This window comes from Gopherus evgoodei, chromosome 1 (genome assembly GCF_007399415.2).
Source record: "Gopherus evgoodei ecotype Sinaloan lineage chromosome 1, rGopEvg1_v1.p, whole genome shotgun sequence".
In the NCBI taxonomy this organism is placed as follows: Eukaryota; Metazoa; Chordata; order Testudines; family Testudinidae; genus Gopherus; species Gopherus evgoodei.
The window spans coordinates 312,529,818-312,542,038 of record NC_044322.1 but is presented as its reverse complement, the minus strand read 5'-3'; the positions used below and the strand labels follow the sequence as shown (position 1 = coordinate 312,542,038).

At 39.9% G+C, this 12,221-nt stretch overlaps 1 protein-coding gene across 5 annotated transcripts in view; it reads left to right on the top strand.

Annotated features, from left to right (window-relative positions):
- The window catches only part of CNTN1 (contactin 1), a 441,096-nt gene that overhangs the window by 240,377 nt on the left and 188,498 nt on the right, over positions 1-12,221 (top strand). For all 5 annotated transcript variants that reach the window (XM_030548963.1, XM_030548961.1, XM_030548962.1 and 2 more), the window contains one exon: positions 7,831-7,963. In XM_030548963.1, the coding sequence (XP_030404823.1) occupies positions 7,903-7,963 (61 nt within the window). In that variant the 5' untranslated portion in view covers positions 7,831-7,902. The remainder of the gene's footprint in view (positions 1-7,830; positions 7,964-12,221) is intronic.

Sequence of the window (12,221 nt, the reverse complement as noted above, 5' to 3'; positions counted from 1 at the left end):
CTTTTCCTGTTAGAGAAAGTGGCATGTTTAAAGAAACTGTAGTTGAAACTGGACCTCCAAAACCAACAGAGTTACATTTTGATTATACAGTGTCAATCATTATGATTTACAGCAAAACACAATAGAATGTGTTTCTGTTTCTCAATACAAAGACTTTTAAGCCATAGAACCTATTGCTTACAAGTTCTTGGCTGTGAGCATGAGTAAAGAAGGGATTAATCTTTTCTGTGGTTACTCCAGGGAGAGAAATTGCAATTTCCAGAGAAGGTGAGAGAAAGGGAGAGGGGGAAAAAAAACTAATTCTGAGGCAGCATATGATGTGGTGTCATATTCGTGCTATAGTGCTGATTCTACTTAAGATGTCATTGCAGGTGCCGGTAGAGATTTACATAAGGAAAGAGAGTGAGAACTAGTAAACAAGTAAATTGTACTTGCTTGGAAAACAGGACCTACCTTGTTGAAGTCTGGAAATATATTATCATCAATCAAGAGATTAATGGGAAGTGTACACTGGGCTGCAGAATCTCCACAAAACTACTGTACTGATTAAAGAGAATTGAAATATCAAAAACTACTTACTGCCAAATCCCTACCTTTTAAAGAATTATTGCTGAATGAGAATAAGGGAGATATGTTGGTGCACAATTAGTTTTGCTCAGCTAAATCTTGAGGTGTTGGATACAATTCCAGTGGACAAAATGTTGAAATATTTACTAAGTCAAAATTCCCATATTCAGACAAAACCTCTACTGAAGCAGACAGGCCACAGTATTTGCTAGAGAATTTTTGTGTATTAGACAGCTAGATTAATTTTAATAGAAAGCAGAGCAGTTTGAATCGTTAGTTATTACTATTATGCATTTAGACCTTTTTGGGGTTAGCATGGCATTTATGAACTGATCCTGATTTTCTCTGAAAAGATTCAGCATCAGTAAAAAATTGCCAAAGAATTTAGATTTTAAGTTGTTCGCAAACTGTTCACTTCAATTAGTTGCTGTTTGTTGTACTATTACATATTGTGCTAGAAAGTGATGCTGGCTGCCAGAAAATGCGTCTGTGACCTATTGGCAATCACAGTCAGGATGGAGGCTCATGGGCTTCCTTCCATTCAAGCTAAATGAAAGAAGCAATTAAGCCCCTTTATTGAGTAAGATTGTTAAAACAATAGAAGCCACCACTCAAGGCACTGGGTTATATGGGAAGGCCTGAGCAAGAACTAAAACTTGGAACTGATTGCAAATATAGGGGCTGTGACTTTGACAGCTGGAGTTGTGTATATCAGAAGCAGAAGGTGACCAGGAAACTGAGTAGACAGAGAAGCATTGTAGCATGGCTGTGAGAGAACAGAGATGGAGCTCCTTGTGGCAGAGGTCTGACTGGAAAGCAGGCTTAGCTTTCTGAATATAGAAACTGTCTCCTGTTTGTTCATACTGTGTTCAGGGAAATGTCCTCCCAGTTTGACAGTAAATATTAATAACTACTTTTTGAATATGGTCTTTCAATCAGTCGTGCATCTACTTTATAGTAATTTAATTTAGATCACATTTCACTAATTTGCTTATGAGAACATCATGTAGGACTCTCTCAAAAGTCTGACTAAAATCCAGGTATATCATGTCAACAGCTTCTCTTATTCACTAATCCAATAACCCTGTCAAAGAAAGAATTTAGGTTGGTTTGTTGTGATTTGTTCTTGACAAATCCATGCTAGCTATAACGTATAACCCTATTATCCTCTAGGGTCTTGCAAAAAATGATTGTCTCATAATTTGTTCCAGTATCCTTCCAGGTATCAAAGTTAGGATAACTGGCCTGTAATTCCCCAGGTCCTCTTTGTTTCCCTTTTTAAAGATAGATACTAGGTTTGCCGTTCTCCAGCCCTCTGGGAACACACCCATCCTCTGTGAGTTCTCAAAGATAATCATTAATGGTTCTGAGATTGTTTCAGCTAGTTCCTTAAGTATCCTAAGATGAATTTCATCAGGCCCTGCCAACTTGAATATATCTAAATATTCTTTAACCTGTTATTTTCCTATTTTCTTTTGTGATCCTTTCCCCTTGTTATTAATAATTGTGTTAATCATCTGGTCATAACTAACCTTTTTAGTGGAGAGTGAAGCAAAATAGATATTGAACACCTCAGCCTTCTTGATGTCATCACTTATTAGCTCTCCTTCAGCAGAGGACCTACACTTTCCTTCGCCTTTCTCTTAACAACAAGCAGATGCCAATGATACTATAGAATGTCAATTGTCCAAATGGAATTCCACAGTATATTGTGTAAAATATTTATTTACAGAACTAACCCCCCCCGCCAATGATATTGCTTAGTGATATTTACTAGGATAGCTTTGTGTTACACAATACAATTCATTTAATTCTCATGTAATTAAGTACAAACGAGTGTATCATCTGTCGTGCTGCATTAACTCTACCCCATCTTCCTCACCTTCACCCTTTCCCAACTAAACACAAACAAAAGTATCTTTTGTCTTTACTTAAAAATTAAGTCTGTCTTTATCTTAAAAATAATTAGAAAATAAAAGTGGTCTGTATTTCAATAGGTGTTTTCAAATATTTTTATATTGTAGTAAAACCATTAGTGGAATATTACAGAATTTGTCATATCGCTGCAAATGAACAGTGTATCACACAGCCATCCTAGCGAATTTCACTTAGCAATATCATTTGGGGGTTTTAGTTCCTTAAGAGTGAGCGTGTGTGTGTGTGTACGTACATAAATGGAAATCCGTTTAAATTAGAGACATTTTATAGTATCATTGACAACTGACTGATGTCTAGAGACCATTAAATACTCAACTAATTAAATGCAAGATTGTGAACTGAATTGTCAGCTATTCAGGAAATAAGAACCTTCCTTGCTCCCCTGCACTTGCTACTCGGTCCTTGGGTCTGGGACTGGTGCACAGGAGCAAAGAGGATCTGTGCGCTCTGTATTGTCCCACCCCAGAGCAGGTCAGTTAGGAGCTGAGCCTTAGTTCTTCACCCCCATGCACCAGCCAGTGTTGTTCTGCTACTGGTATAGATCTTGAGTGCCACCCATTGCTCAACGCTGTGCTTGAAGACTTGTTGATTTAGTTGCACAACAGAATTGCTAAAGCCACAAATGTAGGGAAGACAAAGAGAGATGCCAGGTAGTATGCGATATACGACATTAGTTTCATTACATTAAAAAAAGTAATTGTTAATTCTAGGTGCTGTAGCAGCTGATGAGATTTATGAAAAGTGAGTCAGTTTTTAAGTAATGAAAACTGCTAACTCTTCAAAGCAGAGCTAGAAAATGAGCAATTAAAGGCTTACCAAAATCACAAGAAGAGGCTAAAATAAAAACAAATACAAAACACTGATTGGGTTGAAGTAATATGCCATTTCTAAAGAGCTTTGATTAGAACTTGCCACTGTGATGATTTACTAGTGAGTTGTTGTAATTATGCATATTCATGTTTTGAGAAAAGGTGGAGAACTAGAGATTTACACTAGATTATTGTATCTATTTATAATGTAATCTTGGTGGATCCTCCAGTTCTCTAACCATTTTCAAAGCATAATGTGTATAATTGTAGTAACAGGCTAGTACACTGTAATAATTCTAAATATGGCAAAACTGGAACTCCTCCTAAGCACACTTCCCTCCCCACTCACTCCATCACCATAGGCTGGGGGTTTTCAGCCTGGGAGTGATGAACTGGTATCACAGGAATTTGACCACTCTCTCTTCTCATATTGCAGAACAGGGACAGCTAGAAAGGAGGGAGTCTCAGATAGGTCCTGGTATGGAAACTGGCATAAACAGATAACTCCATTATCCTTTCAATCACTCCAGCTCACAACCTGGGGATTATTTTACAACCCTCTCTTTACCCTCTCTCCTCACATCCAGGCTCTCATCAAGTCTTGTTTCTTCTTCCTGTAACATTACTAAAATCTGTTCCTTCATCTCAGATTCCATTGGAGCTACTGCAACTTTCCCCTCCCTGGCTTTCCTGAATCTTCCTTTTCCTCTCTCCAGACTGTCTAACCTTCCTCCTTGGCTGCTCTCTCTATTCCACTCCCGCTCCACCTCTTTAGAGTGCCAGGAGCTTCAGGGAGCCCAGATGGATCTGTTCTCCTGTATTTAGAAGAGTGCGGGGTCTGCAATTGTGGCTGGATCATGTAGGGAAAAACAAAATTGTCAAAAGGGAAATAAATGCTTTAGTACTAGGTCCATTGAATTAAATAATTAAATAGTAATGAAATCTGACACTTAGGCAGGCAAGCATTTGCTGTTTTCAGCATGTGTTTTAAAATCTTTTATTAATTTGCCAGAATTATATGTCATTGTAAAAAATACATGCTAGTAAAAGATATATAGAAAAAAAGACATCTCTCTGGCCACGTAGTTGTTTTTAGCATGTACAGGAAAGTAAAGCAAGGCCTTTTGACAGGGAACACTTTTCACTTACGATACGGTATGCCTCTTACTCCAAAGAGAAAAAGGTGCAGAGCTTCAAGAGACAGAATCTTTTAATCCTCAGTTAAAGAATAGACATGATGCATGAGCAGTGCATCCACAATCCTGTCTCTTCTGACAGGGCTGCTGTCTTAGATCAGTTTGAACGGCTGCTTGAGCAGCTGCGTAGCAACATCATGCTCAGTCATACTAACCTAGTCCTATAAAAAGTAACCTGTGCACTGTCTCATTTAATAGCAGGCAGTACTACTGACTTGATCCAGAGAAATATATCAGAATCCCTCACTTCTCTTCCATAAGCCAAGATGAATCAGGTTAGACATAGTGTATATGCCGTTCTCACTCAGCTGAAATAATTGCAAGTAAAGGAAGATTTTTATATCTTGGCAAGGTGTCTTTCTGTACTCACAGTTGAGTATGCTTGGGGATTTACAGCATGGGGACTTACAACCACAACTTCCATGAACCCTACTTTCTGATGAGGTAGGGGAGAAAAGAGCTTTTCAAAAATGAATACAATTGATTCATACAATTGATCTGCAAAGATCAATACAAAGGGAGAGGATGGAAGGGCCTTGCATCAGCAATAGTGCCTCTAATTTCATACAGATGACATAGTCTTACTGTTAATGCTCTTTAACCCATTGCTTTATTATATTCAAATAGTTATTAGGTGATGACCTGGTAACGTTAACATGAGTAACATATAGTTACCATTATTCCCAGTGGGATTACTGTTTGATTGTTATTTAATTATGTACATCATTTTGAAGTAACTCATGTCAGGCAATAGGAAATGAATAAACAACCTCATAAAATGATTAGCTTCATAGTCAGGAAATGTTTGGCCCTTTGGAAATGTTTTGAATAACTGGCAGCATCTCTCTCCTGGAAGAAGAAAAAGAGGAGCAGAAAATGCACTTCCTGGTACTGGTTTTAGAATTCAATGATGACTGCTATGACGTAGAGGGTCTATCAAAACACTTCAAATTCCTGCTCTTGTCCTCTTGCATTGCCATACTGTTCAGTGGATTATACTGTATGTTAATATTTTCTGTTTTTTTAAGAGAGAATTCTTTTAAATTATGCATTCCAGGCAAAACAGACAGTAGTGCTGGACTGGGAAGAAGCTTTAGTGCTATGGTAAAGGCAGGTGGGAAAGATTTTTAGAGTACATATATAAATATAGATACATTTTTACTAACTAAGAAATTTTTCTTGGGGCTGAAATAAGCCAGGGTTCCTTGGACTGCCCTATAGTTGTATGTATATTCTGCTGAACTTTAGCTGTTTTTTAATCTGAATAACATAATTAACAGGCTCTGACAGCTAAAACAGTCTTTAGGCTGCTGTTAAAGATTTCATCTACCAGACTGAAAAAGAGCAAACCCACCAAATCTGTCATTCTGTGCCCTGTATAGATTGCACTGGAACACCGCATACCATGTTTCCATACAATGAATGAATATTACATGGCTTTATAGAGGTTTTTTTAGTAAACCCCTCCATCGGCATTCGTGCAAAGTTGCTGGAAGACCAGTGAGAGGAGATCTCCAGAAGTCTGGCATTTGTGATTAGTTCAGATAAGGATTCTAAAGTGAGGCACGGCCACCAGGCCTGCGAGCATCCCTCCACATCTCTCGGCAGGGTGTGCAGAGGGAAGATAACAACTGTTCTTCTCTCCTAGTGCCATTTCTGCATTCTCTGGTCTCTTCTATTAGACTCTTGAAGGCCTGAAGATGCTGCCTCTGATGATGATGAGGATGGGTGGGTAAATGAGTGATAAGTCGCATGAAAGTGCACATTAGGACAAATGAGGTGAAGGAGGAAGTGAAACTGAGAGAGAGTAAGCAGGTAGGATCAAAGGCATTTTTTTTTTTTGAAAAAAATTGTAGAGTAAGAATTTCAAGAGAGCCATGTGCCCAGATCCTCAAAGGTATTTAGGTACCTAACTGCCATTGATTTCAGTGGGAGTAATGTGGCTAAATAGTCTCTGTGCAAGCCAGGAGACAGAATCAGAATCACCAGCGCATGACAAAGCAAGCTGGTAGAAAGCATTTTTGGAACTGAGAAAAGAGAGGTTTCATGACACCTCTGTTAGCAAGTATATAAACATGCATTGGGATACAAAACAAAAAAGGGTCTAGAAGACACTATGTGAAGATTTTAATCTTTAGTAAAAGGAATTCAAATATACTTTTACCATATTTGTATAATGAAATAGAGTCATAAAGGGAAAAAAAACAACAACAACAAAAAACGTCCCACCTAAGAGCAGGAGTAAACCAAACGGATGGTGTCCACTCATGGGTAGGATATGCAGATATTCCTTCAGTGATGAATTGGAAATCATACCTTATCCACAGGTCATAGAGAAACTAGTGACACAGCAGAACCAATGAGCAGAAAAAAAGAGAAATGTGAACAAGATGTGAAGGATGCTTTTATACACGCATGGCAAGAAACCCATTAAACAAAACAAAATACATACTTCAATCACCATGACTCACTGCTTAAAGAAATAGATAACAGGCAGCAGAAAAGAAAAGGCTAGCAAAATATTTTAATCTAAACAAGGAGGAAACATAGAAGTAAAGAATTCTGGAAAACTGTCTGAACAATGGAAGGATCCAAATGAAGCTGTGTGCATCCATTACTGGGTTCGCTGCAATCTTTGCCCCCCAACCACATACAAAATATAAACTAGCTCAAGTCACATAAAATAATTGACTTATTCAAGGTTTAAAAAAAATCCACTAAACCAGAGAGTAAAAACTAGGATTGTCTTTCCACAAGTTTGTGAGCTACAGATTAGAACTCTTAACAACTACAACAGGAAAATGCATTCTGAAAGAGATTGTGTGCCACCATTTCGTTGTCATTTTTCTGTTAATGACACTGAAATCCCTGGGATTATTTTTAGTGTAAGGTGCTACTTAGCATGAGTAAGGGTGACAGAATCTTGATTTATATCATTAGTTATAAATCAGAAACCTTTTTCAAAGACCTCCACGCTGTAAGATGTGTATACAAATAGCACCCACATCCAAACCAACCCTAGTGTTGGTTTTGCAAAATGAACCAAAGCAGAAACTATTGCATTAACTCTTCCGGACTTTACAATCATTCATCTGAACCATTCAAAGTGCTTTGAGATCCTTAGATGGAAGAAGCTCTGTAAATGTAAACTATACATTTGGTCTAGCAGATTTGAGAGTACCCTTAATTTACAAATATATCTATTCTCTGTCTGTTAAACATGGAAAATGTAGCTGACTTAAATGTAGTGCTGCTAGTCTTTACAGAAACATTCTCTTATTGGAATTATTCACTGTTTTTCTTTCCTTTTTTATTATCAGGTATTTTTAGTTCTCTGAACACTGGGGCTGCAAGGCAGAATTCCTTTTGAAATAATCATCTCTGAATAGAAGATGAAAATGTGGTTCTTAATCAGTCATCTTGTTACAGTGTGTTTCGTCTTCTGCCTGGCAGGTAAGACGATTTCTCATTTTAGTTAAATGAATTAACTTATTTTCAGTGCCACACATTTCAAGGTCAATACTGGTGTTTGTTTCAGATTTAATTTATTTGTGCAGATGTGGTGAGCTACTAAATGCAGATAATGAAATTGGAAGTAAGAGTTTCACAATATAACTGAGGCACTAATCCAAAATAAAAATGAGCCGGACCTTACATTTGTTACTGGGTCTGTCTGATGTAGTAAATCCCCTTGATTTATCAAGCTTTACGTAAAATCAGTATAAGAAACAACTGTTTGTGGCCAGGTGAACAAAATGACTAGAAAAATGGAAAGATGTCCATGGAAGGAGAGATTAAAAAGATTGGAACTGCTGTAATGCAGATGCCATTTAATAAAAATAAAATTAAAAAATCAGCATTAAGCAGCTTATGGTGATGTCTTGCTATGTATCTTGCATAACAGTGTGTTAATATCACATATGTTGACTTTAATTAAATTGTATGTAGTAAAACTGTACTCTAATTAGAACTGGGCCCTTGCTATAAAAATTCAGATTTTAGGGATCCAGATTTCTAACACAAAATTAGGAGGTGTTTAAAACTGAAATTCAGTCTTTGTAGTTACAGCAGCCAATTACAAAGTTCAGATCCAGGTTTGAATTATGACAACCAGCACCTATTCCAACCACCCAAAACACAAAGGACATGAAGACAGTTAAATGTGCATTTCAAACATTAATTCCACCTTAAATAAATGTCATTTTTATAATGACACAATAAAGCTCAGTTTTGTAGAGCCAATGTAGGCAAAATTCCTTTCAGGGGACATTTTGCTTATGTATGGACCATGTGATTGAGCCTTTTGTGTCTAAGAAGCAGAATATATAATGTGTGTATCTTTTATAAAATGCTGGCTGAAGCAGATTTAGAAAAATTCAGATACCTTGTGGAAATAATATGAGAAATTTTTTGCTCACATTGAGCCAGACCATGAATCCCTTACTGCTATTGGCAAACAGTTACTCATGTGCAGTTCCTTTAATAGGGCTGCTTATGTGAGTAACAGCTTGCCTATGGGAAAAAGAGCTTCATGGTCTGGCCCAGTATTGCCTCCCATACTGGACATTGTCTTGATTTTTCCCTGTTTGTGTTATTTATGGAAATAGATCACAAAGCACTGTTACTGAGTCACAAAAGCTGAACAGCATTATGATGTCAATCCATTGCTTCTAAGACAGTCTTTCCAGAAAGGACTTCATAGCTTACAGCAGTGTAGTTTGGTTTAATCATGGGAACACAGTTATATTTTTGATCTCTGTTGGAATCATTCCAGTTGATGTGTGCGTTTTACCCTGTTGTAGTTCACTGGAGAGCAAATTAAATGACTGGCAAGGCATTAAGAATTCTTGAATATAAAGTAGTTTGCATTGTAGGGTTTTTTTTATATGGCTTTTGCTCAGTTCAGACATGAGAGCTATTGATGGGCCAGAGTTATTCATTCAATGGTTTCATTTAACCTGGGGCTTTTCTTGCAGAAAGGCTGTCAGCTCCAGTCATTAATGTTACCTATGCCATTTCACCCTAGCCACGTCAACATTTTGGTCAGCGTGATTATCAGCTCCTGTAGCTAAGTGAGTGTTGGGTTTTTGTGTTCAGGTATTTTGTCTGAAAGCAGTACAGTGGGAATAAGGCAGGCTTCCTGCCTGCCCTTGCTCTGCGCCATTCCTAGAAGTGGCCGGCATGTCCCTGGGGCCCCAGGGGAAGGGTCTCCGTGCACTGCCCCTGCCCCGAATGCTGACTCCACAACTCCCGTTGGCCAGGAACTGTGGCCAATGAGAGCTGTGGAGGCGGTGCCTGTGGGGCCCCCACCTAGGAACCACTGCCAGAGGAGTATGCTGGTTGCTTTCGGGAGCTGCCCAAGGTAAGCACCAACCCCCTGACCTCCTCCTGCAACCCAATACCCTGTCCCATCCCAGAGCCCGTACCCCACATCCAAACTCCCTCCCAGAGCCTGCGCTCCACATCCCCTCCCACACCCAAATTCCCTAGCAGAGCTCACACCCCTCATCCCCTCCTGCACCCTAGCTCCCTCCCAGAGCTCACACCCCACATCCTCTCCTGCACCCAAACTCCCTCCCAGAACCTGACCCCTTACCCCTCCCGCACCCAAACACCCTCCCTCCCAGAGCCTGCACACACCCCCAGCACCCAAACTCCCTCCCAGAACCTGACCTCTCACCCCCTTCTGCACCTCAGCCTTCTGCCCCAGTCTGGTGAAAGTGAGTGAGGGTGGGGAAGATCAAGCAATGGAGGGAAGAGGGGAAGGAGTGAACGGGGGCAGGGCCTCAGAAAAGGGGTGGGACAGGGGCATGGTCTTAAGGAAGGGGCAGGGAAGGGTCTTTGGGTTTGTGCGATTAAACAGTTGGCAACCCTATTGGGCAGGCATGTGGAAGCCCTGGCCATGGTGGAGGAGTGCACCAAGCAGCGCAGCTGGCAGCTCACTGGGCACCAGCCTGGATGCAGCTCATGCATGCATGGGGCCCAGAATTCCTGTCAGCGGGCCTGTTTGTGAGACTCTGCAAATGTAGTGTAAAGAGAGAAGAGGAGGATACCCAAGAGAGAACCTTCTGGGACTCCCACAAAGGGAAGAGGGTAGAGAAGAGACCACTGAAATAAACATTGTGGAACAAGGCCTATTTGATAAGTTTAGAAGGGAAGGAAAAAAGGAAATGAGGAAGAAACTGAAGAGGCAGGAGGGTTTCTTGACAATAAGGAGCTAACAAGAGCATGTTTACATTTTAAAGAGAGGAAGCCAAAAGTGAATGACTAAAAGGGAGAGAGATTGAGAGGCTAATATAGATGAGGTAGAGGGATGGTCGAAAGTAAGTGAAAAACCTAGGTCTTGGGGACAGGGGCGAAGTAGGATGCGGAGTAAGGGAGATCATGATAGATTTTATCAGCCTTCTTCTGGAAGCTGTCATTAAGATCCTGCATGGAGAAGGAGGAGGAAGTGAAGGGTCAAGGTTGATGGTGGCAAAAAGTAATGTGGGTTGTGGGAATGGTAGTGAGGAAATAATGCAGTTTGGGAAGAAATATGGCAGAAGTGAAGGGGGAGAGTATGAATGTGTAGTGGTGATGGAGATGAACAAAGTAAAACTGTTTTCCCCATATTTATTCCCCCCCACACACACACACTCTTCCTCACAACTTCTTGTCAACTGCTGCAAATGGACCATTTTGATTAGCACTACAATTTTTTTTTCTCTCCTGCTGGTAGTAGTTCATCTTAACTGATCACTCTCATTAGAGTGTGTATGGTAACACCCATTGTTTCATGTTCTCTGTGTGTGTGTGTGTGTGTGTGTGTGTGTGTATATATCTTCCTACTGTATTTTCCACTGCATGCATCCAATGAAGTGGGCTGTAGCTTATGCTTATGCTCAAATAAATTTGTTAGTCTCTAAGGTGCCACAAGCACTCCTATTCTTTTTTTGGAGATGAACCATGTATATTTTAATGATTTATTAACATACACCAAATATTTCTCATTCATTTCTGGTCATTTAAAACTAATGCTGCACATAGACTCATAGACTCTAGGACTGGAAGGGACCTCGAGAGGTCATCGAGTCCAGTCCCCTGCCCTCATGGCAGGACCAAATACTGTCTAGACCATCCCTAATAGACATTTATCTAACCTACTCTTAAATATCTCCAGAGATTCCACAACTTCCCTAGGCAATCTATTCCAGTGTTTAACTACCCTGACAGTTAGGAACTTTTTCCTAATGTCCAACCTAAATCTCCCTTGCTGCGGTTTAAGCCCATTGCTTCTTGTTCTATCATTGGAGGCTAAGATGAACAAGTTTTCTCCCTCCTCCTGATGACACCCTTTTAGGTACCTGAAAACTGCTATCATGTCCCCTCTCAGTCTTCTCTTTTCCAAACTAAACAAACCCAATTCCTTCAGCCTTCCTTCACAGGTCATGTTCTCAAGACCTTTAATCATTCTTGTTGCTCTTCTCTGGACCCTCTCCAATTTCTCCACATCTTTCTTGAAATGCGGTGCCCAGAACTGGACACAATACTCCAGTTGAGGCCTAACCAGCGCAGAGTAAAGCGGAAGAATGACTTCTCGTGTCTTGTTTACAACACACCTGTTAATGCATCCCAGAATCATGTTTGCTTTTTTTGCAACAGTATCACACTGTTGACTCATATTAAGCTTGTGGTCTACTATGACCCCTAGATCTCTTTCTGCCATACTCCT